The 26850-nt window shown below is 39.3% G+C and overlaps 1 protein-coding gene across 1 annotated transcript in view; it reads left to right on the top strand.

The window, feature by feature from the left end:
* The window catches only part of NALCN (sodium leak channel, non-selective), a 305890-nt gene that overhangs the window by 106173 nt on the left and 172867 nt on the right, over positions 1 to 26850 (top strand). The window contains exon 10 of the mRNA XM_057707941.1: positions 16981 to 17112. Within this exon, the coding sequence (XP_057563924.1) occupies positions 16981 to 17112 (132 nt within the window). The remainder of the gene's footprint in view (positions 1 to 16980; positions 17113 to 26850) is intronic.

The following is a 26850-nucleotide window of genomic DNA, read 5'->3' on the forward strand; positions in this document are numbered from 1 at the left end:
TATAAGTGATATCATATGATATTTTTCTTTGTCGGACTGACTTCACTTAGTATGATCATCTCTAGGTCCATCCATGTTGCTGCAAATGGCATTATTTCACTTCTTTATGGCTAACATTCCATTGTGTGTGTGTGTCTGTGTGTCTGTGTGTGTACATACCACATCTTCTTTATCCATTCATCTGTTGATGGACACTTACGTTGCTTCCTTGCCATGGCTGTTATAAATAGTGCTGCTATGAACATAGGGGTGCATGTGTCTTTTTGAATTAGAGTTTTCTCTGGATGTATGCCTAACAGTGGGATTGCTGGATTATATGGTAACTCTATTTTTAGTTTTTTAAGGAACCTCCATACAATTCTTCATAGTGGCTACATCAATTTACATTCCCACCAACAGTGTAGAAGGGTTTCCTTTTCTCCACACCCTCTGCAGTATTTATTGTTTGTATATTTCTTTGATGATGGCCATTCTGATGAATATGAGGTGGTACCTCATCGTAGTTTTAATTTGCATTTCTCTAGTAATTAGAGCTCTTGAACATCTTCTCATGTGCCTGTTGGTCATCTGTATGTTTTCTTTGGAGAAATGTCTATTTAGGATTGGGTTTTGGGTTTTTTTTTTTTGTTTTTTTGGGGTTTTTTTTTTTGGTATTGAGCTGCATGAGCTGTTTGTATATTTTGGAAACAAAGTCCTTGTCAGTCACTCTTTTTATTTTTAAAACAAGCAAAGTGTGAGTTTGTCCTTCTAAAATGAATGTTAAACTATAGATAAAAATTGAGTTTACTTTAACTCCTTCCAACTTATCCTCCCTCATTCCACTTCCAAGAAGTAACCTAAAAAAAATAAAAAAAAAGAAAGAAGTAATCTAGTGGTCAGCGTTAGAAGTCAGCCTTCTAAGCCCCTATACCCCTAAATTACACCTTATCTCTTCTATAAAATAGCATTTCTGCCTTCAGGAGGCCCTGTCATTTTCACAGGGTGTTCCTTCTTTCTAGAACACTCTTCTCTCTCACTCAGAATTCAAAATTCAGCTCAAATGTCACTTTCTTAAGGAAGCCTTCCTCATCCTCAGAGACACAGATCAGGGTCCCCAGTCATATGTTCCCATATCATCCTATAGTTTTCTTTTATGTTTATCATAATTTTAATTAAAAATTTTTAAATGGTATAATTTGTTACTTAATGTCAGTTTTTCCAACCAGAGGAAATTCCATGACAATAAGGACCATAGTGGTCATAGTCAGCACATGAAATAAATAAATGTGTGTTTAGAAATGTCATCTTAGGAATAAGTTTCAATAATAGTTGAAGAGAATCAAAACCAATTCCAACCTAATAAAAAAATAGAATTTATAGGAATGAAGCATTTGAACAACTGTAATTAAATTGAGTTAGTGATCTGGCCATTTGTTGAAATAAATTAGAAGAATGAAGTAGCAGCAGGATCTGAGATGGCAAACGGGTGTCCCGGAGTCCCCATTTGGGTATTAGGAATTATTGATTTTGTCTTGAAAGTGGAACTTTGTTTGCAAATTTGATCCCAAGTTTAAAAAACAGAAATTTTATATGGAAACCCATATATTCTACTGCTTTTGTAAAATAGAAAGGTCGGGCAACACAGGGCGCTGACTCCCACATGGTGTAATTGGCTGGAGCCGGGCGGTGGCCGCCCCATCGGACACAGTCTCTCCATTTTCCGTGAGTCTCTCAAGAGTCCCCACAGCACCGGAAATGAGTATTTTATTTATCCATGGATTTGTAGTTACTTTTCTCAGAGTAGCAAAATATTTCTCTTTACCCATCATTCTATGAGGGAAAATAATATAGAAATAAATGCATAAATGCACAAATGCATAAATACATACGTAAGTGCGTGTATGAATGAACACGTTGTTTGCAGAAAGAAAGGAGAAATGAACCCGTTTCTTTGTAGAAGGAAGGTGGTCCCTGTGTGTTTAATACACGACTCTGGACCTGCTTTTCTCATTTATTTTACCTCTGGGTCTCTGGAAGCCTTCATTTGGGTGACCTACAAAATAAGTTACAGAAGTGTGACTTTAGTTTACAAAGATGGTATAAGGGTAAGGATAGTGTTTGAATTTCCATTATTCTCAAAAAAGTCTTTCCATAAATTTTATGTCTTCATAATTTCCAAATCTTAAAATCTTAACTCAGCATAAATGGAGACTGGCTCAAATTCTCTTATAAATGAAGAACATTTAAATATCATCTCTGTCTTTGTTTCAGGTGGAACTGCTTTGATTGGCTAACTTTCTCTGTTGGTATCACATCTTGTATTTTTACTTTCTTTTCTGCTTTCTGTATCGTTGTCTAGTCATTGGTATGAACATCTATCTGTCTTTCCCATAAGTAATTTGGTAATTTAATGAAATATAAGTGATTGATGTGGCTTAATCTTTCCCACTACTATTAAACTACATACACGATGTGGCTGGTGCTTCTGTGATTCTGGGTGTTTGATGTACAATAGTTTATTTTTTTCCTCTCTCTGTAGGTCTGTATCTTTCTGTCTATCTATCTATCTATCTATCTATCTATCTATCTATCTATCTATCATCTGTCTATCATCTATCTATCATCTATCTATCTATTTAAAAGGTGTGTGTATGTGTATATGTATATACACATGTTTTTACATTACATAAATAAATCTACTAGGATTTTATATATTCCAGTGAGCATCGATTAGGATCTGAGCAATAGGAACAATTTTTTAGTTGTTTTTTACTTTTCCCCGCACCCCAATGCATATTGTACCTTATTTCAAATGTTGCAATATTTGTGGTATTTCTGCACCCTCTTTGCATATGTTGTTTATGGAGGTGTCCATTGAATTAGGGCCCTTAGAGACCATCTCACTTTTTTACAGAACATTAGGCTCTATAAAGCCTTTTATCGAGGAAGAAATAGGCACCTTTGGTCTGCAATTTGAAACTCTGCAAATTCCATTCTATATTCTGAGACAAATTATAATTATAGCTATAATTGTAATCATTATGGGAGTCATACGTAGGCATACAGGAAAGGATTCAATTTGGGGCCCTCAGGGTGGTCTTTTCTGTTTTTTATAATGAATGAGAACACACATGCTCTGACACTGAACTTCACAAGCACAAGTGCAGGAGGACAAGCAGAAGCGTCTTGTTGTCCTAGTCGGTTCTGTGTGGTGAGCTCTCTGATGCCACGTTGAAATTTTTAGTTAATTCACTTAACGTTAACGAACTTAATTTTACTAGGACATTTTTCAGGTTTACTAGTGAAATTCATACCACTTTTAATAAGGAAATTAGCCATGATCTAAATCTATGCAGTTCCTAATCAATTCATTCCAAAGTTAAGAACAAGTAAGTGAATGTCCTGTTGCCCCTGAAACATCCCCCCCCCGCCCCCACCCCACCCCCAAACGGTCACCCTGCCTGGAATGTCTTTCTGCGTCTGTCTTTCCCCACTTTCCTGTGCTCTGCTGAGTTGCTCCTTGTCCTGAGTCCCGCCCCTTCCTGCCTGCGGTCCTGGCTAAGGGAACAAGACGGCTGGAGGTGATGGAGAACGTGAAGAAGTCAGACCCCATACCTGGATTCCTTTTCTTTCTGTGCTACAGCTGCCTCCAGCACAGGACTGCTAACATGACCCCCTACCTCTCATGCCTGTCTCCCCAGCTGCAGATGTCCTTGCTTTGTTCTGTGAAGTATTACCCAGAACAGCATCTTTCCTGAGGGAGAATAAATCATCCTATTGTAGCCTCTTAGAGAACAGGGTTTGGAGACATATCTCAGCTATGCTACTTATAGAATGACCTTGGGCATATTTCTGTAAATTGGGGATAATATATCCTTCCTTGGCTTGTGAGAATGGAGTATTTATGTTCTAGTCAAGAATTATTTGGTTGCAAGGTCCAGACCGTGTGCTCAGAGGGAGATTTTATTGCGAGAATAATCAGGGCTGCCGGGGGACTGTGCTTTCTTTGCCCTTCTCTCACATTTTGGGCCACATGATTTCTCATCTTTGTCTCTGTCTGTGCATTTGCCTCTGTTTTCTCACCGTGAAGACTAGCTTCCTTCTTTTGCTTGCATATTTCCCGAGTTTGCTGAGTTTGGTGACCTCCCTTTAAGGGTTCTAAAGAGATTCACCAGAAAATATCCAAAGGTGAATGTGAAGCTGGGAGAAGTGTCACCCAAAACGGGAGACTGGCCAGAGGCAGGAGGTCATGGGACGTGAATGGAAGCAGCAGGTCCATTTAAGCAAAGCATTGGGCTTTCCTCCAGTACGAACTCAAGATAATTTGCCTTCTTAATCCTCTCTGAAAACCCTGCTCCCACCTCTGTCTACAGAAGCCACCCACGCAACACCCTCTCTCACCAGCTCCATGGCATCAGTGAGAAGGGACACGTAACTCTGACCCCATGAAGCAGGGGGACTTGACCTCGAGGGTTCTAACCCAGCGATGGCTTTCCCCAGGAAACTGTCAAGTCATGCAGGACTTGAGAGGTCTGAAAAGGGCTAAATAGGTTATTAGGGTCTGACCTGAAGTTCAGATCACCTGTAAAGTAGTTTCTTTGGAGACGCGCCATATAGCGTCCATGAACTACTTGCAAATGAATACTGTGTAAATTGGAGCCATTGGACAATATTATGTTCAATCATTTCCTCGCAGTAAAGACATATTATGAAATAAGGTATTGATAGAAGCACAGATAGGAAGAATACCGCTGTATCCACTCCTAGAGATCGTAATGGCTGCATTACAGAGCACTCGCTGTGTGTCAGGCGCACAGTGTCTTAGAAGTTAAGGGTTCTGGTCACCAATTCTAATGGGATGGGGGAGGGGAGCATTTTCCCACACCAACAAGCATTTTTCCGGGTACCCTAAAATTCAGCCCAAAGGTTAAGGGCTCAGCCCTACAAGACTGCCCCCCACCCCGTCATTGAAGGTGTCACGTGGGCTTCTGACCAACCAGCTCTAGTTGGAGGTTCCTCACGTTCGAATAATCTGCTAGAGCAGCTCACAGAACTCAGAGAAGTATCTTACTTCCTAGGTTACCAGTTTATTTTAAAACGATGCAATGAGGGACAGCCAGATGGAACAGATGGCGCAGGACGAGGTGTGGGGAAAGGGCAAAGAGCTTCCCTGCTCTCTGAGAGCCACTCTGCCAACACCTCCGTGTGTTCACCAGCCCGGAAGCTCTCTGAACCCCGTCCTTTTGGGGTGTGTGGAGGCTGCTTTGCATGGACGGGGTTGATTAAATCATTGGCCAATGATGATTGCTTCAATCTCAGTCCCTCTCCTCTCCCTGGACTTTCAGTCCCAACCCTCTAATCCTTTGGTTGTTGGCTCCTTCGGTGACCAGCCTCTATCCTTAGGCACTCTCCCAAAGTCACCTCATTAACATGAGAAAAGACACCTTTATCCCTCACATCTGGGAAATATCAAGTGTTTTAAGACCAGGACAAAGACCAAATAGGTATTTCTTATTGTAAGTCAAAATATCACAGAGGTGTTAAATTCCTTAATGCTCATAACACCATACATGTAGGTACTATTATGATCTCTGTTTAACAGATGAGACATTTGAGGCACAGAGAGCCTGAGTAACTTGATGATGGTCACACAGCTAGTTACGGACTAGAAATTTCCTCGCAGGCAATCGACCTCATGATTTTAACCACTTCATCTTCCTCACTGTGTTTTATCCTACCAGAAAAATATTTCACAATTTATCCATTTATTCAGTCATTTGTTCTCCTGTTGATGGCCATTGAGGTTGTTTCTTATTGTTTTGCTGTTGCAAACGTTCTAAGACCTTTCTTGCCCATGTATTCTTGTGTACACGTGTAAGAATTATCTGAGCATGTATAATTAGGAGACCAATTGCTGGGTGAAAGGATATGAACAAAGTTAGGCTTTATGAGATGTTACCTAATGGCCCCCCAGATGGAAGTGCCACTTTTTACTCCTACCAGCAGGAGTGAGAGTTCTCATTCTTCCACATCCTTGTCCACACTTGCTGTTACCAGACTTTTACACCTGATGGTGTGAAATGTACTGTAGTGTTAAATCTGCATCTCCCTGATTACAGCCTGTGAAGCTTGAGCAGTTTTTCACTTATACATAGACCACTCATATTTTCTGTAGAGAGCTTATTCCTGGCTGTTGACACTTACCTGTTGGTTTTTCCAAATGATTTTCAGAACTTCTGTGCGATTCTAAAGGGCATCTCACTTCTGCCTATCTGAGAAGACATTAAAATATGAGAAAGAAAAATCCGAAATATTAATACTTGACCTATCTATTCACATTTCACACTCTACCATCTTCGGGCAATAATGTTATTCTTTTATGCGGTGTTGACAAAACCACTTAGAAATTTTCTTTGTGCATCTTTGTGAGTCTCAGCAAAGTGAAAAGTTATAATCGACTCTCTTAGCATCCACCGGTTACTTAGCTGTTTAAACTCAGTTTTAGCATAAGCAACAGCAGCATGAAGAGGTCACCCTAATGCATGATAAATAGAACTGGGCTAAATGGGAACCTCATTTCTGGGCTGCCACTGTGACGAGCTGTTTTCCGCCTGCCTCTCAGGTAGGAGTTTCCACCTCTTGACAGTTTGACAGATGTGGCTGCACGGTTTTGAGCCATCTTCCAACACACACCCAGTGATCTTTTATCTTGAAGAAAGTCAGTGACAAGAAAATGAAAGTATGCCTGAGACCTGGCCTGCTTGAGCTCAATTTCTCTCTGGTGACACCCCATCGTGTGCCTCCTTCTGTAAAGAACAGAAATAATAGGCTTTTACCATAAGTAGGTCAAATTGTGGCAAAATTATTACTATAGAGTTTTAATGCTTTTTGAGAAAATTTCAATTGAAGACAAAGATGGGAGGAGGGGTAGATTGGGTGAAATGTGTATTTCGAGTGATGAAGTGACAGTCTGGGCACTTTTAAATGTCTGTCTTCTTAATGAACCTTCCCACAAACTGGCGGATAATTTCAACAATTGATTGAGCCAGGAGAACGTAGGTTCCAGGTACGAGTAAACGTCTCCCATCCTTACAGACCCATGTGTGGTCCAGCTAAGACAGCGTGGCCCAGGAGAACCTCGGACAATTGGCGAAATCTCCCAGAAACCCAGTTTCCTGACCTGAAAAATGGGGATGATAGCATCTCTCAGGGGTTGCTGAGAATTAGAAATGACGCACATAATACCTAGCGCTGTGTGTGGATTGAAGTTGGTCACTCAGTCCATAGAGATGATTTTCATTACTATTAGCAAACAGTTCTCTCCTAACGCTGTTCACTCTGAGCGTTCAGCTCAATTCCAGGAAGTCAGCTCTCGTGCACACCCTTAGTCCAGTGATGTCTCAGCCTTCCCTTCTTGCCCTGCTTTCTGAATCTTTGAAGTGTATTTCTAAATGTCCAGCAGACACGTTCCCAGGTGTTCTCGAGGACACAACCCCTCTCCCCTGCCTATCCCCACATAGAAACCAGCCTTTTCCTCTTCCATCTCCAGAAACCTGTACACCCCTATAGTGCACCCCTCTTGGTGCTCCCCAGATCTGATCTGTCTTCAATCCTGTCATTAATTCAGTCTTTTGAATTTCTCTGAATCATCCACTCTATCCCATGCCAAGGTCCCTGCCCTCAAAATCAGGCCAAAGCTTCCTCAAGTGTAGTGATCTCAGACTCCTTGATTGTATTTGGTCAGTTTCTCTCTGCTTCCAGCTGCTTCCACTGTAGCTTTCACATGATATAAGTGCTTAGCAGATATTTGGGGGGTTATATGGGAATGTGCACATGTGTATGCTTTCACATGTGGAACTACACAACCTCACACTCAGCAGACACAAATTCTCACTCTTCCCTCACGCGGATGCCAGCACTCCTCCTCTAAACACGTGCACACATGCCACATTCATCTTCATTTTCTAACAGCAGAGCATGAAACAGCTGGCTTGGAGAAAAATCTTGGGTGTGGAAAGGAAGAAAAAAATTATTCTATAATAACCTAGAATGAGAATTAAGAATAGGAAAAATAACATAGCTAAAGGCAAAACAGCAGAAGATATATGAAGGTAGCTAAAAGGTTAATTGAGAAAGACCTACTGTAGTCTTGAAACCAGTTATGGCCAAATCAACTAAAGAGAGCAGTCTGTTGTGTCCAGTTCTAAATATTCCAGATATAGCTATTTAAACATATATATTACATTCCGTATATACTCAATATATATGTATTTCAAATAATTTTTATGCTCAGAATAGATAGCAGCAGACTAGGTGTAATATAACAAAAAATAAGATAAAATTATTAGTGCTATTTTTTATTTATTCACCTATCTTGCTGTTGATTCAGTGGTTTTTTGTCTGATTTTTGAGCCTACTTGGAAGAAAGAAATATTCAGATCACCTTAAAATTATTTGTGTTTCAGATTATAGTAGTTTCCTATATCATTGTATATGTTCATCTTCCAGTTCGAATCAGTCATGTATGAACGTCCGGCATTTAGCCTGGGGAGACAAATTTCCATCAAATATTTGTTGCATTGTCACCTTCAGAAAAAATGAGGGGTACATCGTTCTTCTTGCAAGTCTTGATTTCTGGGCTTAAATATGCAACCTCTTTAAAACTTTCAGCCAGGGTTTGAAATTGCCGTGTATTTTCTCAGTGTTCAACACAATTGCTGCAATCCCAGAGTCTCAAGAAGCAGCATGACTCTCCCCGTGCTCTAAGGCTGATGACAGGTTTGGTCATCGTAAAAAGCTGCCATCATTTCGTATTTGATATATTTCTGGTATATTTTTTCAGTCCTTTAAATTTCCTAAATACTTTACGTTTCCCAAAATGAGCCTCCCGCTTCAAGATACTATACAGCTTAACATTTTTTATTTATTTCTGAATTCATCAAATGTAACAACCTAAGTCCTTCATTACGTTAGATATATAGTTTATTTGGAAAGGACAGCTAATTAATTTCATTTTTGAGTTTGTAATGTCCCTCTTGAATTTAAAACAAATATTTTATGTTCCCCCGCCCACCACTGAATACTAAAAATAAAAAGAAACAAATAAAAATAAATTTCAAGTGATTCCATACGTAGACATTTTAATTAGCTACAGAATGTCAAAGTGTCTCCCAAGATCTTAAAACCATCATAGTTTAAGTGTCCCCTGTCTAGTGTCCATTGGCGACCCTCGACTTTTCCCTAAAGTATTCATGAAGACAAGAGAGGAAAAAAAAAACCTCCCAATGCTCCTGACCTAAGAAAGCACCTTTTGTCAAAGTCTATCCAATAACTGTTTGGTCAGTGGAGCTGTAGTGAGAAGAATAGAAAATGCTAGTGCCTGCACTCTGGCCTTTCACTTATACTTGACTGTAAGTCAGAAACAGAGGGTCCGGAAGGAGGGAAGCCCCAGGTAACCATCACTGCCAGAGGCTGATTTCCACTTTGCGAGTGCTCCCGCATGGCCCACTTCAAGTTAACAACGTGAAACGGGGGAGAGATGCACACGGCTACGGCCCCAGCACACCACCCGTGGGCCAACTGTGTCTTCCACCACCTTCCATCAAAGATGGCATGTACATATCGACAGATACGTACATATGTGTGTGTGTGTATGTGTAAAGGTATTGTAAAATTTTGCTTGCAAAAACTGTTATCTTTTGATGACCCCACCTGAAACACAGTTTCCAAGGTCACTGTGGAGAGAGAGGGAGTATGAAGAAGGCAACCCCTTCCTTAATTGCTCCTTCCAAAGTGACACATCACTTCCGTTTCCATTCCAGTGATAAGAACCCCCTCACATAGCCTCACTTGTGTTGAATAGACTGAGTAATGTCATTTAACTGTGTGCCCGGGATGACGAAACAGCCTCGGCGAGTATATTAGTTTGCTTTTGCTAAACAACAAACCACTCCAAAACTTAGCGGCTTATACAAAGACACCAATTTTTGCCCGTGAGCGCTTGTGCGGGTCAGCTGAATAACGCTGCTGGTCCGAGCCCGTCACAGGTGATCACGGCTGGGCTCACCTTGAATCTGAAGTCAGCCAGCATCATCGGCTAGCTTACCGGCCAGCATTTCTGCTTCCAGACACGGCTGACTCTTGGGATAGAGGGGATGACGGGGCCCGTGGCCACCATGAAACAGGCCGGCCTGGAGTATTAACGTGGTGACTCAGGGTTCCAAGAGCTGCAAGAGTAAGTCACAACTCACAAGTATTTTCCAAGTCTCTGCTTAGATCGCCGTTGCTGTTGTCTCACTGACCAAAACAAATCACGTGGCTAAGTCCAGAGTGAGAGTGGGGTGGGCACTGCCAAGGCTGGGGTTCCAGAAGTGGGTTCAATGTCAGGCGGTTTCAGGCTCTGCCACACAGGCTAAAAGAAACTCAAACATCGGTGGCTTAGTATAATAATCAGCCCTTAGCCGCATTTCTTTTCCACCGGTCATGTTTTATTCTCATCAAAATCTAGATTGTATAGTAGAGTCAAGTGTTGGTGATTGAAAAATAGATATTGTGTGGCAATTTAACGTCTAGCCTTACTCTTACAAAGTAGAGTAAAAGATACACTCACGCTGGCCAAGAGATGAAAGTGTCTCCCCAAGCCCCTCTTCCTTCTTCCTACAATTTGACATCTCTCTGTGTGTGGGATTCTCTTCCCCAGCTGACTGTCCAGGAAAGAAGCAAGTTAGTCAGGACATGACAGTGAGCGTGGTTTTCACTGGTCCCATAGTTGCTCAGTGCCTTTGTGGGAAGTCACTTGTGGATTTCCTTCTGCCCTCTGGTTCTCCAAGGAGCAGGCAGAAAGAAAAGGCAGAGTTTCTAAGGATATCTACTGGTTCTGTTTTCAGTATTGCTATAAAGATATTTCCTGTTTAACCGAAAATTTTTTATATTGGACAGAAGAATTTTGTATATTGATTGTAGAAGTAACAAATATCCAGATGTCTTCTAAATAAGGGAAGGGAAGTGGGAGATTTATTTTAGGTTTTGTGCACTTGGTCTTTTATGTTATGTTCTTGTTCTTATGCTCGTGGCTCATATGCAAGATGGTTTCTGAGAGTTTCATCTTGTAATTGCATTGTTCTCCAAATATGTTTATTTTGAAATCTAATTAAAACACAACTTTTAGTACACGGCTGATACAGTGTTCAGTGCGTGAAATTTGTTTACCACAGTAGGGTATTTTATTCACTCAAGCAGCGATGTGAAGAAAGATTTGAGTTCTGAGCTATACTATTTATTATCCAAATTTATCCTTAATGTGGCCTTTGAGGCCACAGTTTTGATTTGTTAGATGTTTGCCTGCAGAGTCTTCAGAATCTTTAATGCACTATTCTATAGGAAAAATTGCTGAACAAATTAATAGAAATAACTCCTATGAAGTACTTAAGCATTCATACCACTAAAAATGAGACACCTTAAGACCTTTTTGAAAATCTATAAATTTTCCTGGTCCCTCTCAAGATCAGTTGTATCTTCCACTTGATTTCTCCTCTTATACCTTCTTACCTTCCCCATAAGCAACCTTTAAATACCTTTTCCAATACAGCAATAATAAGAGTTTTGGAGTATAAGATGCCTGCTCTGGCATCTGTGCTATTTACTCTATCCTGTTTAGACTCTGTACTAAATAGTCTCATTTATATTCGTGTTCCAACCTAGAGGTGTGGATGTCATCACACCCATTTCCCATGTAAGAAAACTGAGTCACAGAGAAGTTAAATTGGGCACAGAGGCAAGATTTGAACTCAGCTCAGGCTGTCTTCGAAATTGACATTCTTTATTCTTTTACACCACGGAGATCTTAGACCCTTTGTTGAGGAACAGGTCATCTTCAGCTTTCAAATATGGGGTTCCCAAACTTACACCCTCTGTTAAATCACTAACACTGGACATGGGGGGCTGCTTCTCATTCTTCTTTATTTAATATGTAGAGCAGAGTCAGCTGCATTTTGACTGCCTGATAGATGGCAGGAGAGCATTTGCTTTGGATTCAAAACATCTGAGACTACTTTCTAACTCTGTGAACTTGGAAACTGACTCATCCTGACCTGTTTCCCCATAGGTGAGGGGATATAACAGATGCACCTTTTTCGCGGGGTTGTTGAGTAAATGAAACGCTCACACCAGCATGCAGTATGTCTGGAATGAGGACTGGCACAAACCACGCCCTCAAATACGGGCTCTTATTTCGATGATACATTTGGTCGGCGTCAGTTTGAATTGAGTGAGGAGCCCTGTCCAGGCTTGGCATAGACTTCTGTCTCTGAGAGCATTCCTTTCATAGTAGGACTCAGAACTAATATGAAGACAAGTGACCTTTCCTGTACTTATGCTTGAGGTTGGACTCAGTGGCATTGCTTCAGAGCCAACATCTCATTCCATGTGCTGAAACAAAGCAGGATGAAAACCTTGGTTGGCATCGTGAGTTTACCTTTGCGGTAATACATTTTACAGAGGCCCCTACTGGCAAGGCGCCTTCAGTGGAACCCTTTGATCGCGTAGAATTCTGTAGCACTGGGCAGATGTCTGCAGTCCTGTTTCACAGGAGATGATTTGAGCTGGTGTATGTCAAAATCACCAACAGTGCTTGCTACTGTGACAAATTTCCATAAACTTAGAGATTTCAAACAACACAAATTTATTATTTATGGTTCTACAGGTCAGAAGTCCAAAATGAGTTTTGCTGGGCTAGATCAAGGTATTAGTAAGGCTGTATTGCTTCTGAAATTTTGGGGAAGAGACTATTGCTTTGCCTGTTCCAGATTCTAGGGGCCACCTGCGTTCTTAGACTTTGTGAAAGAGTTTGTGCTGGTGTCTTCATAATCCTCTCCAAATGGTTGAAAAACACTTACTTTTGTCTCGTGAAGACAAACTGGTTTAACTGATTTTTGATCTTGGAGTTGAAGAGGGCAGGGGGAGGTAGGCATCCTTTTTTGTGATGATGTATATTAATATAGTGCCATAATATTCCAGCCAGTATTTGTTTTATGTTTTATTCAGTGGTTACAGACTTTTAGAATCAAAAAGTTGTGAGTTCATAAAAAATTTTATAGGTCACCCAGTTTAACCTGCTACTTAGTTTCCTCTACAATTGAGCTTCTCAAACTTTAATATCCACATTATTCATGGCTAAAGATGCAGATTCTCGTTCAGTAGGTCTGGGATGGAGCATTTCTAATACACTCCCAGGAAGCTGCTGGTCCAGGGACCACACTTTGAGTAGCAAGGCTTCTGAGCAGTCCTGACATTGCTGCCCTGGGGATGATTCTGTTATAGTCTCTTCTTCATATTTTGGTAATTCCAACTGTCACATACAGAAAGCAGTAGTTCTTGGATCAAAGCCAAACTCAAAATATGTGCAAAACTTTTCTGATGTTTTAAAAATATAAATCAAAATGATATTGCAATTGAAGGGAATTTTTAAAAATCTAATGTATGTGTAGGATCTGAAGAGCCCTATATTAAATATATCAATAAATATGTAGATATATGCACATATATAAAAATATATATACACATACATAGATACATACATATGTATGTGTATGTTTATTTCTCTCTATCTATATATATACATCCTACATCCATGTTAAATCATACAATTGTGAAAACCTCAAGTTATATAATATTTTGTGGCACTGACAACTTTAACATTCTCCTTTACATTAACTTTTATAACAAAATGAAAAATTGAGGGGTATAAATTTGGACTGTCCTATAGATGTAAGCGTGAGTCTTAAGTGTAATGTTGCCAGCCGTTCTCCATTAAGGAAGCGTATAGCCAAGTTCAAACGTTGGTTGAATTGGATGGAGTTGAAGTGGTCCATCTAGCTAGCTCTAACTTTAAAGCTAAAGTTACTGGTTTTATTATTTAAATCACATACTGATTACCTTAATTCTTACTTAATATTTGAAAGTTATTACTTTGGAGAAAGTCAGCTGAGCAATGGTGATTATAGCATATCAAAATCCATTGTAAGTGATTATTTTAATGACTCTGTACCAACAGGGATACGTAGACATTCAGACAAAAAACAACCTAATTATAATGACAGCACCAAAGTGAAGCTGTGACAGTTACAAAACCAATTTAAAAGTTTTTTTGACAGCCATGCCTGAAAGCTTTGTTTGGACCTTTCAGTAATAACAGTTTACTTAAGACATAAATCCACAGCTAAGGAAAATAGAAAGAGAAAGTTGTGGCTTTTCTGTCATGCAGATGAAGTGGAAATCAGTTGAAATGTTTTTCATAGAACATTATGTTGAAAAGAGTATAGAAAAGGAATAATAGTTATGAAATTTAACTCTCACAAGGCAAGAAAGACTAAACAAAAATTCTAATGAGGACAGAAGCTTGCCCACTGATTTGCTTATCTCCGTTATGAAGGTCAGTGGTTCCTACCAGCAAATGGATGTGCATTTACATGTGCTGATTGACAGCTCTGGAATTTGATTTTGTGTTACCCAGAAAATAAAGTCAAGGGCAAATAAATAGATGTAAGAATGCACCAGTAGCCATGGTGACACACAACCTTACTAAATATCTTCTTTTCCAATGGCTCTGACATCTCTCACATTATTAGACTTTATCACTTTTATCTCACTTGCTTCTGGACTCAGTCAAATATACAACATAATTAATTCTTTGATGTTGGGCAATGTATGTCTCATTCCTGAACAGAAAAATACCTCATTCGCAGAATTGCATTTTTTTACTGCAAATCTTAATAGAACATTTATAATATGCACGTGCTGATATAAGGGCTTACAGATATTTACTTGTTTATGATAATGACTTGGGAGTAGCCAGTATTGTCTCCATTTTACTGATGGGAAAACTGAGGCACAGAGAGGTTTAAGTACCTTGCTCAGGGCCACAGAGCTTGTACGTGGTAGAGTTCCAGCTCCAGGCACATTGGCTCAGAGCCTGAGCACTGCCGACTGCAGGGTCCTGAAGCCACATGAATGTGCTATGTGGATGCAGAGTCAGTGGCGGGCTCAGAGGCATCCTTTTTCTCTTCTCCTAGTCTCAGGTTCTGTGCTTTCATTAGGTTCTTTCAGTTGCAAAGACTGAAAGATCCTCAGGTCAAGATCAAATGGTGTCCGTATGTGTCTCTAAGTACTAAGAGCAGATGAGACCCCACGACGTGGTAGCACCAGTCCCTGGGCAGTTGATGCCAAGGGCTGTGACTCAGTGGTTTGTTATGTGGTCAGCTTCTCTCTCCTCCTTCTGCTGCCCAGGGCCTTCAGCTTCTACCCTCTCCTTTTATATATTTCCTACTCCGCAGTGGGCAGGGGCTCCCAGAATGGACTTTAAACAGACGTGGGTACAGAGCCTGGCTCTGCTGTGTACTTGCTGTGTGGCCTTGGACAAATGACTTAATCTCTCTGAACTCACTGGAAGAAGTGAGTAATATTCCTCCTGTGTATATGGTGGACATGACGAGATGAAATAAATAATATGCTTATAGTGTTCAATACATGGTAGCTATTATAATAATAGCCATTTTTTTGGAATGCCTGATTATTTTACCTCAGTGTAGGTGGCAGACTTGGACCAGACTTGGGTCCAAGTTGTGGTTCCATCTTCAATACGTGTGTGACCGTGAGGGAGTTATTTAACTTCTCTGAGCCTCAGTTTCCTTCTCTATAAAATTAGAGTAACTTCCTAGGGCCATTATGTCCTTGAATGAGTTAATTTATGTATAGCACCTACAACAGCTCCAGGCACATAATAATTATAAATACAGACATCAGCTATTATTAGTTGTAGTATAATTTTCAATAGTATATTTATGCAAAGGGTACAAAGTTCTAGATACATAAGATAAATAAATTCTGAAGATCTATTATACAGCATAGTGCCTGTAGCTAGCAATACTCTATTTTATATTTACAATTTGCCAAGAGGATACATCTATGTTGTGTTCTTACCACAAATAATAATAATAATAATAATAATAATAATAATAATAATAAGAGAAGAAGTTTTGGGTGGTGATGCATATATATATGGCCTTTGATGGTGATGCTTTCATGGGCGTATTTTTTATCCCCAAGCTCATTGAGTTGTATACATCCAATATGTACCACCTTTTTTTAATGTCAACCATACCTCAATAAAGTGTTTTAAAGCATAGAAAATAAATTATTAAAAACAATAATTTAAAGAAATAAATAATTTACAGAGGCAGTAAGTTAAAAAATAAATAGATCTTAGTTTCTTCCACTTTTCCAGTTTTATGCTTATCTCTAAAATGCTTTCGTTGGCAGTAGCTTTTTCTCTTCACAGAATAAAGCAATACTTGTTATGTGGTATCAGCTTTCCAAAAATAATTTCTGCATACAGTCAGTAGTAAGGATAAAAGCTTCCTAACTAACCAGTGAAAATTAAGAAATAGGCTCTACACAAGTTCAATGAAATGTGTTTTCAGCTTTTAACCAGAAGTGTCTGAAACGCTCTCCCCAGTTATGTTTTTAGCTGCCTGCAGAAACAAAGATTCCTTTGCTCACATTGTTTATTGACATTCATCAAGTTATCTTAGAAGGACTGTTCTGGACATGTGGTTGCCAAGGGCGAGGGGGTTGGGGGTGGGAGGGGCTGGAAGTTTGGGATTAGCAGATGCAACCTATTATATGCAATGGATAAACAACAAGGTCCTACTGTATAGCACAGGAGCTATATTCAATATCCTGTGATAAACCAGAATGGAAAAGAACCTGAAAAAGAATATATATATGCATCACATATATATATGTATAACTCAATCACTTTGCTGCACAGCAGAAATTAACACAACATTGTAAATCAATTATACTTCAATAAAATAAATTTAAAAAAACAAGGATTGTGCACAACAGCATATCACAAAGATGTTGCTGACCAAGGTGTAAGCACATAGTTACGTTGAATCATGGGTTTGTTTCTTTGTTAAGAGTTCATCTGTTTTGCCTCCTCAGCAAATGATGCGGTCATCCGTCTTCCACATGTTCATCCTGAGCATGGTGACCGTGGACGTGATAGTGGCTGCCAGCAACTATCACAAAGGAGAAACCTTCAGGAGGCAATATGACGAGTTCTATCTTGCGGAGGTAAGCAGATCACTTTTCCAGGTAGATGAGAACCTCGGCTAGTAGCACCTCTTGCACATGTGAAAATTAATTTTGGTGTGCTCATTACCTGATTTCAACCAAAGCTGATCCATTGTCTGCTTCCGAGGTGTTTCCCTTGGTCACCGTGTTGCCTGATTTGCTTCCTGTCACCCTGAGCCTGAGTGATCTTCCCCACAGTGTGTCACGTTGCCAAGGTAATCGTTGCCTTGGGTGTTACTCTGGACGTCTTGCTGTTTTCCTACCCACCTCTTGTTCTCTCCTTTGTCGTGTTGTGTTAGTCTGTTTCCTCCTAAGTGCAAGCAAGCACAGATTCAGAATATTATAGATGAGTAAGTCAGCTCAACAGTACCAAGGAGGGGGCTGGAGAGAAATTGAAAGATTTCTCTTCTAAAAACCTGAGGTGTTACAACCTGCACTAAAGACGTCAAGTCAGGGGACTTCTCTGTTATCACAGTGGTTAAGAATCCGCCTGCCAATGCAGGGGACACGGGTTCAATCCCTGGTCCAGGAAAATCCCACATGCTGCGGAGCAACTAAGCCCACGAGCCACAACTACTGAGCCCATGTGCTGCATCTTCTGAAGCCCGCCTGCCTAGAGCCCATGCTCTGCAGCAAGAGAAGCCACTGCAATGAGAAGCCTGTGCACCGCAACAAAGAGTAGCCCCTCGTTTGCCACAACTAGAGAAAGCCCGCGTATAGCAACAAAGACCCAACACAGCCAATAAATAAATAATGTTCCTGATGTCAAGTCAGGAACAGGTAGGTTTTGTGATTAAATTAGCATCTTCTAGCACCCTACATCCCATGCTAGAGTTTTATAATAGTACTTCTTATTGCTGGGGTAACTTTGTTAATATTTGATTCTTAAATATTTTTAAATGATTTCCAGAGGCCACTGCTTTTTTTCATAGGGAAAATTATTTCTAAAACATATCTTAGAATTCAGTGGTTTTATAGTTATGGAAAAATTGATTGACAGACAACTCTTTAGAAACCCATTCATCATATAAGTGAGGAATACACACCCAGCTGTGTTACACATCAAGAAATCCAATATATGAAAAAGACGACTTAAAAAGCAGAAATACCACAATGTGATTATTTTTTATTACAAAAGCACTTTCCACATACAAAATCAATTTGCCTTATAGTTGAGCTCCTTATATATCCAGAATTCTCCAAGTGCGTTTAAAAATGGATTTGGTTAATAAAACGTCAATCCACCCACACATCAACTTTTCAGAAAAAGAATTGATAGTACGCAGCTATTGAATATAAACATCTATGTGGATGTCAAGAAACTTTTAAGGAGTCACTGATGAATTCCCCTCTTTGTGAAGGTTTGTTTCCTGTAAGAAAATATCATTAGTTTTAAACTTTCACTGGCGTAGAGTCTCTGTGATGTGGCACTGCCTAATAGCTGTGTCATGTATGGAGCTTAAAGTTTAGCAAGAAATATCGACAGTAAACTATAACAAGTTTTTATGCTGTGGAGACCCAGTGACAGGGGCTCACTAAGAAATTATGTCCAACCCAGCTCCTGAAAAATGGGTATAATTTTGCTGCAAATCCAGCACAAAAAGCATGGATTGTCATGAAAAGCAGAGGCAAACATGGACCTCGAGTCATCCTTACTGGTGAATTTCTAACACAGGGATGGGACTTTAAGGAATCCCAACCAAGTAATTTTCGTCTGTCCTGTGAAGTAGGAGGCAAGGTCTCCATCCAGCTTGATGATGATGAGACGGTAAAGTGGGAAGCTCGTGGAGAAAAGCGAGCGGACATGGGTAACGTGGAGAATGCAAAAATGCTAAATAAATATACATCGAATGCAATGCTGAAGACTGAGACTACAAATTTATAGTGATGCTGATTAAGACAGGACTGTGACTTTTTTAGGCCTTTCCTAAAGGGGAGAAAGGCAGCATTCAGATTGATCCAGCTTTAGAGCTTTTTCATTCTAGTGGGGCTGAGAGACAAGGGATCAGGGAATATGAGTGGTTGGCAAAGAAGTTGCAATGATGAACCTGAGGTCTAGGTCGGATATGAAAAGAGGGAAAATAAGAGGAGAATGAAAGAGCAAAGGTGAAGGATCAAGGGTCTGCAATGCTCAGAGAAGAGGTGTAGTTAAAGGGATGGAAGACGAGAGCTAGGAGGCATGATTGTGATTGGAGAGTGGGGTGCAGGATTTAGGATTTCAGAATAGTTCTAGGTGACTAAATACAAAATCTAGGGTGTTCTGTGGATGGGGGTGGCTCAAACATAATGATGGAGTCAAGGCTAAAATGGCAGGGAACTATTGGGGTACGGTGTAGACCAAATCTTCACAGTGACACACGTCATTGAGCGTGAGGCCAGTTCTTCTGGAAAGGAGTGCCAGCAGCAGCGGTGCATGGGAGTGACTGATGGAGAGATGAGTAGAGGGAGCATGTGGAAGAGGGTGTTTTCACCTGAGGGAGTACCTCTCCAAGGGGCGTGGAGTCACAGATGGGGCATCTCGTCCTCATCCACACGTTGTCCTACATGGGCCATGTGAGCATCGGAGCAGGAACATCCTCTTCTGGACAAGGCGGCGGGGGGGAGTCACGCATTTGGGACAGGACCGGTTGAGGCAAGGACGGAAGAAGCCGACTCTGTGCTTGGAGGTGGAGAGTGAAGAAGAAATTATTCAACAGGGAACAAGAAACCCAAGGTTAGTTGAAGGCTCTGGGTGGGATGAGGAGGGAAGATAGGTGAGGTGGAAGTATTAGAACCAGAGGTGAAAAGGCTGATGACAAAAATGCCTAGAATACAAACAGAAATGGCTACACGTGATTGACATTATGCTTGTCTCACAGGGAGGAGCAAATTATATTTGCTCCTGAAGGAACCCGGGATATTAGAGATTCCATCAACATTTCCTTGTACCCCAGCCCAGGATGGGTACTCAGTCATACTAAATCAGTTCTATAGAGTAAATACGCAGGCCACTCTGGGAACAGAAGAACAGAACAGAATCCTCCAGTAAATTTCACCTAATTTTTTTTATATACAAAATCGATCTCTTTCCAAATGTGTTTATGTGTGTTAACTGATTTATGATCACGCTGTAAGAAACTCCAACAAAATTTCAAATATTTTAATATTGTAGAGTTCACTGGTACTATTTAAGTATATAGGTAGCATCCAGTGGTAGTTGCAAAATCCTTGTCATTGATCTTTTTTGTATACAGCACTATTTTTTAATTAAAAAAAATAGAAAGAGGGACCTCCCTGGCAGTCCAGTGGAAGACTTCGCCTTCCAGTGCAGGGGATGTGGGTTCGATCCCTGATTGGGGAGCTAAGATCCCACATGCCTCACAGGCAAAAAACCAAAACGTAAAACAGAAGCAATATTGTAACAAATTCAATAAAGACTTTAAAAATGGTCCACATCAAAAAAAGTCTTAAAAAAAAGATTATTAAAAAAAAACCAGAAAGAGAGGATTGTATAGTAAAATCTGGCACATATTATGTTTCTATTCATTGTTGACCACTTCCCAAACCACTGAAAGTAAATTTGATTTTCATAAACAACGGAGTAGAGATTTAGGTCACTTAAAGAACATATAGGTATCACTTCAGTCTTGAACTACTGAACCATTCAGAACTTGTTCCACGTCTATTGATTAATTGGGGGTGTCTGAGTTTCCCAAAGCATGTTTGGTCTTTATTCCAATCACATTATCTCTTTTCTTTGTATCAGAAACTCGCACATGGTTTGTTTCAAAGGAGTGTGGATAAGTCATTTTAATCACACTTAATTTTTTATAAAATACTCTTCTCTTTTCAAAAAAATGATAAAGATGGTTTGGGCTTATGCCAGGAGTCAACAGACTTTTTCTTGAAGAGCCAGATGGTAAACATTTCAGGCTTTTCAGGCCCCGTGCCCTCTGCTGCAGTTACTCAGCTCCACTGCTGTTGTGCAGGAAGTGCATGTGGCTTCAAAGTGGTTGTGTCCCGTGAAATTTTATTTATGAAAATAAGCAATGAGCTTGATCTTGGTTTCAGCTGTAGAAACACAGAGCATGTCAACTAACATCCCCATGCATTAAATTCAAACATAGTGAGACTAACAACATAATAGCCACCGTTTTTTTTCAAGGTTCCATTATGTTGCCAAGTGCTTTAGAGGAATTGATTATCTCATTTAATCCTCAAATGGCTATAATAACAGCAATTCAAGTTTATGGACTGTAATGATACAGTATTTAAGGTAATAGCATTATGTAATGTTTTGGAAAGTTTATCTTTAAAATGGATCACAAGAGGCCATGAGCTTTCAGAGAAGTCATTTTTTGAGTTCCCACATATTCCAGAATAAATTATTTTGAAAATCCAAAATAAACCACTCTACCCGTTAGAAGTCAACCTGAAGTCTAAGAAACATCCTTTAAGCATAAATTAAGCTGCTTAGCTTCTGTTGTGAAGCTGGGGACTTATTTAGTTACTTTGGGTTAATTACCCTAAATTTAGAATTCGTTGAGAAACAGGGAAAACTTTATTTTCTAGGCTCTGCATAAACATAAACAGATAAAGAGTTACTTTCTTTTGTGAGTTTTCATTTTTCATTTTGATCTAAGATGATCCACCGTCATTAATATTATACGTATAATCTCATGTTATAATGAACATAATTATATTTTACAGTGTATAGTCTCATTTTCTTAATAGATAAAACTTGAACAATACTTTCCTATTATCATATAAAAATATATGACTATATCTGTATATCCGCTAGGCTGTACATTTAACAGAAGTTTATCAGCCCAGCCTTCTGCACAGAAGCTTAACAATTTTAACAAAATTCCTTTCTTAAGAAACTCGTTAATTGGTGGGAGAGAGAGGAGAACAATGGAGTTACAACAGCATATCCTTGTTGCATTTCTGGTGGAGAGAGGTTTACCTCCTTTAGAACTCCAGGGTGTCTCTTTCACTTCCTGTTTTTCTATGATTGTTCTGTGTTTTGAAGCAGAAGGGCTTTCATAAGCATGAAATCATTTTGCCATATTAGAGGACGTTATCTTTTCTAGCAAGCGATTTCTGAGTTCCTCCGAAGACGTTTGGCTTTATGATATTTGTTAAAATGAAATTAAGTGAAAGAGCCATTTATTTTAGTTCCAACAAAATCTGACACTCGTATATCAGCTCATTAATCACAAGAAATGACTGAATTCTGAAAGTAACTCATCTTGCTCCACCAGCAGTCTTTCATGTTATCATCAAGTGTAATTTCATTTTCTGGGAAACTTTAATTAAATAAGTTTCTTTTGACTGTAGCTTTTTCATGTGTTTCTAAAGGATTTGGGCACTGTCTTGTTGGGCGAAAAATAATACAACAATGACATTTTCGGTTATTCAATGATCCATCTCCAAAGTTTGCCCTTTAACTGTGTAGAATATTGGAGGTACCCTATAGACTGAGTAGGTGACTTACAGACACCTCTGGAATGATGCAGATGGTCATTTATTTGGGTGTTATTTAACCTGAATTTCATTTAGGAGAATAGGGTTACCTGAATTGCATTTCTAATGAGTTTTGTCCTATTATCTTCTTCTATGGTAAATACGTGTTCATTTTCTCATGAATATCCATTATGTTTCTCTGAAATTATGAAATAAAGTCTGCAGCACAAATCTTGGATAATATATTTCAAATAGCTTTGCATATATGGGCAGTATCTCTGCTATTTTATCTTCTCAGACCTGCGTAGCACAATCAGCTCATTTATAATTTGTCACCTATAAATGTTCATACATTATTCATTGAATTAAAAGAGCAGAACAGTTTCCATTGTTCCATTTATATTAAGCATGTCATTTTCCATTCAGCTATTTTTCTCCCGAGCTTCAGAAATTTGGCAATCATCTTGTTGTCTTACCTGCCAGCTTCACAAATCCAATTACAAGTTCTTCTGGAAAACAAGCATTTTAAACTAATTTCTTGCACTTTTCATTCTAAAAAAAAATATTTTCCCAAGTTATGTACTGTCATCCTAAGAACAAATATAATAATGTTTCTTAGAACAATAACTCTGTTAATTTTTATTTATTTAATTAAATTTATTTAATTTTATTTAAAATTAATTAAATCTGCATTCCCTTATTGATAATCTTGAGGACAAGAGGGCTTGTTATGGTAGATATTAAATGGCATATATATTATTATAAGATGAAAATTTGGAAAACAAATAATAAAATGTGGTGTTTAAAGAACTTATATTACATGCATTCCTGAAAATATTAGTTAAACTCTGCTGTGATGACATCAAACCTGACTTATCTGTACATCATGAATTCTCAACAGGGGGTGAAAATGCCTCTAAGGGAATAAAAATTGTTCTTGGGGAGGCAAAAAAACTTACTCTTTCCATATATAAAGCAGAGATAGATATGTTTATATTTATAACATATCTGTGCTAATAAAATTCCATGTGGTATAGTGATTAGAAACAAAATATCTAAAAAGACTCCCCGGGGGTGGGAGTTTAAAAAAAAAGATTGCAAAGCACTGATTTAGGAAAATTATAACAAGAGAGAAATATCTTGTTTTTTTCATGTATTGTTTTCATTTTTTTCAGGTAATGTGGCAAAAATATTTACAAAAAGTTTATTATCCTCTTACAGATCTTGCCTTCACTCTTTTTTTTTTTTTTTAGCTCTTTATTGGAATATAATTGCTTTACACTCTTGTACCAGCTTTTGATTTCCTTCACTCTTACAAACACAAGTTTCAACTTTAAGCAGTCACCAGTGGTATAATGAACCCTGAGGATTCAAGACAGAGGAAAGGTCTCACTGTGACCTTCTCAGTAGGGGGACTGCAGAGTTAGGGGCCAAGGCCATAGGTGCTCCCAGGCTAGGAGTGACAAGGCTGCCCTACTGACGGCTAAAGATTTGCAGAGGACCTAGAGATTGTCATACTGAGTGAAGTAAGTCAGACAGAGAAAGAGAAATAGCATATGATATCACTTATATGTGGAATCTAAAAAATGGTACAAATGGACTTATTTCCAAAACAAATAGATTCACAGATATAGAAAACAAATTTATGGTTGCCAAAGGGGAAGTGGGGGAGGGGAGGGATAAATTGGGAGATTGGGATTGACATATACACACTACTATATATAAAATAGATAACTAATAAGGACCTACTGTATAGCACAGGGAACTCTATTCAATACTCATTAACCTGTATGGGAAAAGAATCTAAAAAGAGTGGATATATAGCAGATACACTTTGCTCTACAGCAGAAAGTAACACAACAATGTAAATCAAATATACTTCAATAAAAATTAAAAAAAAAAAAAAGGATTTGCAGAAAACCTCTAGATTGAACACATGCTTAGGCGATGCTTACGGGAGCCCTTCCAGGTAACTGGGTTCTGCAGACAACCCACTAGCCTCCTCCCTTTTATACGGCCAGCAGCATGACCGTTGCAAGTTCCACTCTGTCCAGCAACTGTCAAGACTGAGTTCATTGACACAGGCTGGAGCCACGCATTGAAAGGAGGTTACTAAAATACCTCCTCACTACTTCTACCCTGATTCTTCCTGTTATCTTCCACTGAATTGAAATCCTATGTTAAACCCTCTAACCTACACTAAAATAACTGACAACTTAATTTTCCTAAACCCCTCCTGTAATTCCTGGCATAGTTCTCCCCTACGCCAGAATAACCCATAATTACAAGTAAGTTAGACATATTTTTATGTATAATATTTTTCTATGAAATTTTAGCACTTCGGAATTAATACTGGGTTTCAGACGACTGAAGTGTTAGCTTGTTAACAGTTGACAACCTCTGTTAAAAACAAGACATTTGCTCCCAGGAGAATTGGAATCAGGAATTCTAGTAGGAATATCAATGGGAATATGGGTATTTATACGTAATCACATAGTAGTTTGCTAAATCATTTTTTAGTGCCTTTTAGTGTCTTTGAAAAGCATATAGTTTTCCCACCAGGCAAATAATAATGCAAATGGATCCAGCTGCATATTTTATTATGAATTATGATCATTTAAGCAGATCATTCCATCTGTCTTTTGATAGCAAATGCAAAGTTAGTAAAGTGATTAATTGTATTTATATGTACGTAGCCAATCTATTCGGATATACTTCAGGCATTGATTGGTAGTTCCCTGCTTTAAAAAAAAAAAAAAGCAACGTTGCTATGGATTACATTCCTTCCTTTGGAATGAAAATCTGAAAATACAGGTGAGGGAGAGGTGGAGGTCTGGGTGCTGCCTGCTGCTCCCTCTGCTGGTACAGCAGCCAGGCCAGGCTGCAGGGAAACCTTCAGGATGCGCACACGTGAGTATCCGTTTCTCCAGAACTCTGCCAAGATGCCTGGAGGAGGGGACAGGTGCTAGGCCTCCTCATTGTGCTGCGGGGCCTTGAGTGAGAAGCCAGGGCTAGAGAGGAATTGCTTCTTGTTACGACGTGTGGCAGGGATCTGGGTCCTGTGGTCGCCTGAGGCTGACCCTGCAAAGGAGTTACATCTGCCCACTGGTTGAATGTGGTCTCGGGAAATCTAACAGAATCCTGCTGATCTCATTGATCCGGGGAGGGAACCTCCCAGGAAGCTGAATTACTCCCAGGAGGGAAGTTGGGAATGGATTCCACCAGCCTGGGAGGAATCCCGACACGAAGCAGCTTCTCCCTGCTGCCCAGCAAAGCGGCCGTGGGGTTTCAGGTCTTTTATGACAAGACACATGATGCCTCCTACCGCCCCTCGTTTACCACTGCTCAAGAGAGCATTTTTAAAAAATTTGTATTGGGGTATAGTTGATTTACCATGTTGTGTTAGTTTCTGCTGTACAGCAAAGTGAATCAGTTATACATATACATATATCCATTCTTTTTTAGATTCTTTTTCCATATAGGTTATTACAGAATATTGAGTAGAGTTCCCTGTGCTATACAGCAGGTCCTTATTATATGTTTCATATGTAGTAGTGTGTATATGCCAGTCCCAATCTCCCAGTTTATCCCTCTCATCCTCTTACCCACCGGAAACCATGTTTATTTCCTACACCTGTAACTCTCTGTTTTGTAGATAAGTTCATTTGCAGCCTTTTTTTTAGATTCCACATATAAGCGATATCGTATCATATTTGTCTTTCTCTTTCTGACTCAAGAGAGCATTAAAGACAAATGAACCGAAAACATATAGCTATGAGCAAGCAAAGAAAAATATTCTTACACAAAGGGACTCAGAAACTGAGGCTAGAACTCAGAAATTCAAGATGAACATCTAGTACGGGAGTTTCCCAATAGAGTAGAATTGACGGAAGAGAGAGTAGTTTTTTTTGTCTCAAAGATGGTTAAGGCAAACAACAAACCTTCTGAACTTTGACTAACATTTTCAAAAAACGAGCTGAAAAGGGCATGGTCATTGATGAGAGCTAATTATTAATATGGGAAAGCAAGTGGAAAAAATAAAGAAATGGTAGAAATCATGAGGAAAAAGCAAGAGTCTAACCACTCAGATGTGAACAGTAGGAGCTCCTGAAGGACAAAGGGAACAGATAGATAAAGAGTAATAATAAACGAGAGAAGAAAATTTCCCTAAACTGAGGTGAAGCATAAATCTGTAGATTGAAAGAGTTCACTAAGTCTCAGAGGGAATAAATGAAAAAAGGTATATTCCTAGGTATATGACCTTCCTTGGCTGCAAGCATAAAAACAAAAAAC

This window comes from Hippopotamus amphibius, chromosome 14, assembly GCF_030028045.1.
Source record: "Hippopotamus amphibius kiboko isolate mHipAmp2 chromosome 14, mHipAmp2.hap2, whole genome shotgun sequence".
Classification (NCBI taxonomy): Eukaryota; Metazoa; Chordata; class Mammalia; order Artiodactyla; family Hippopotamidae; genus Hippopotamus; species Hippopotamus amphibius.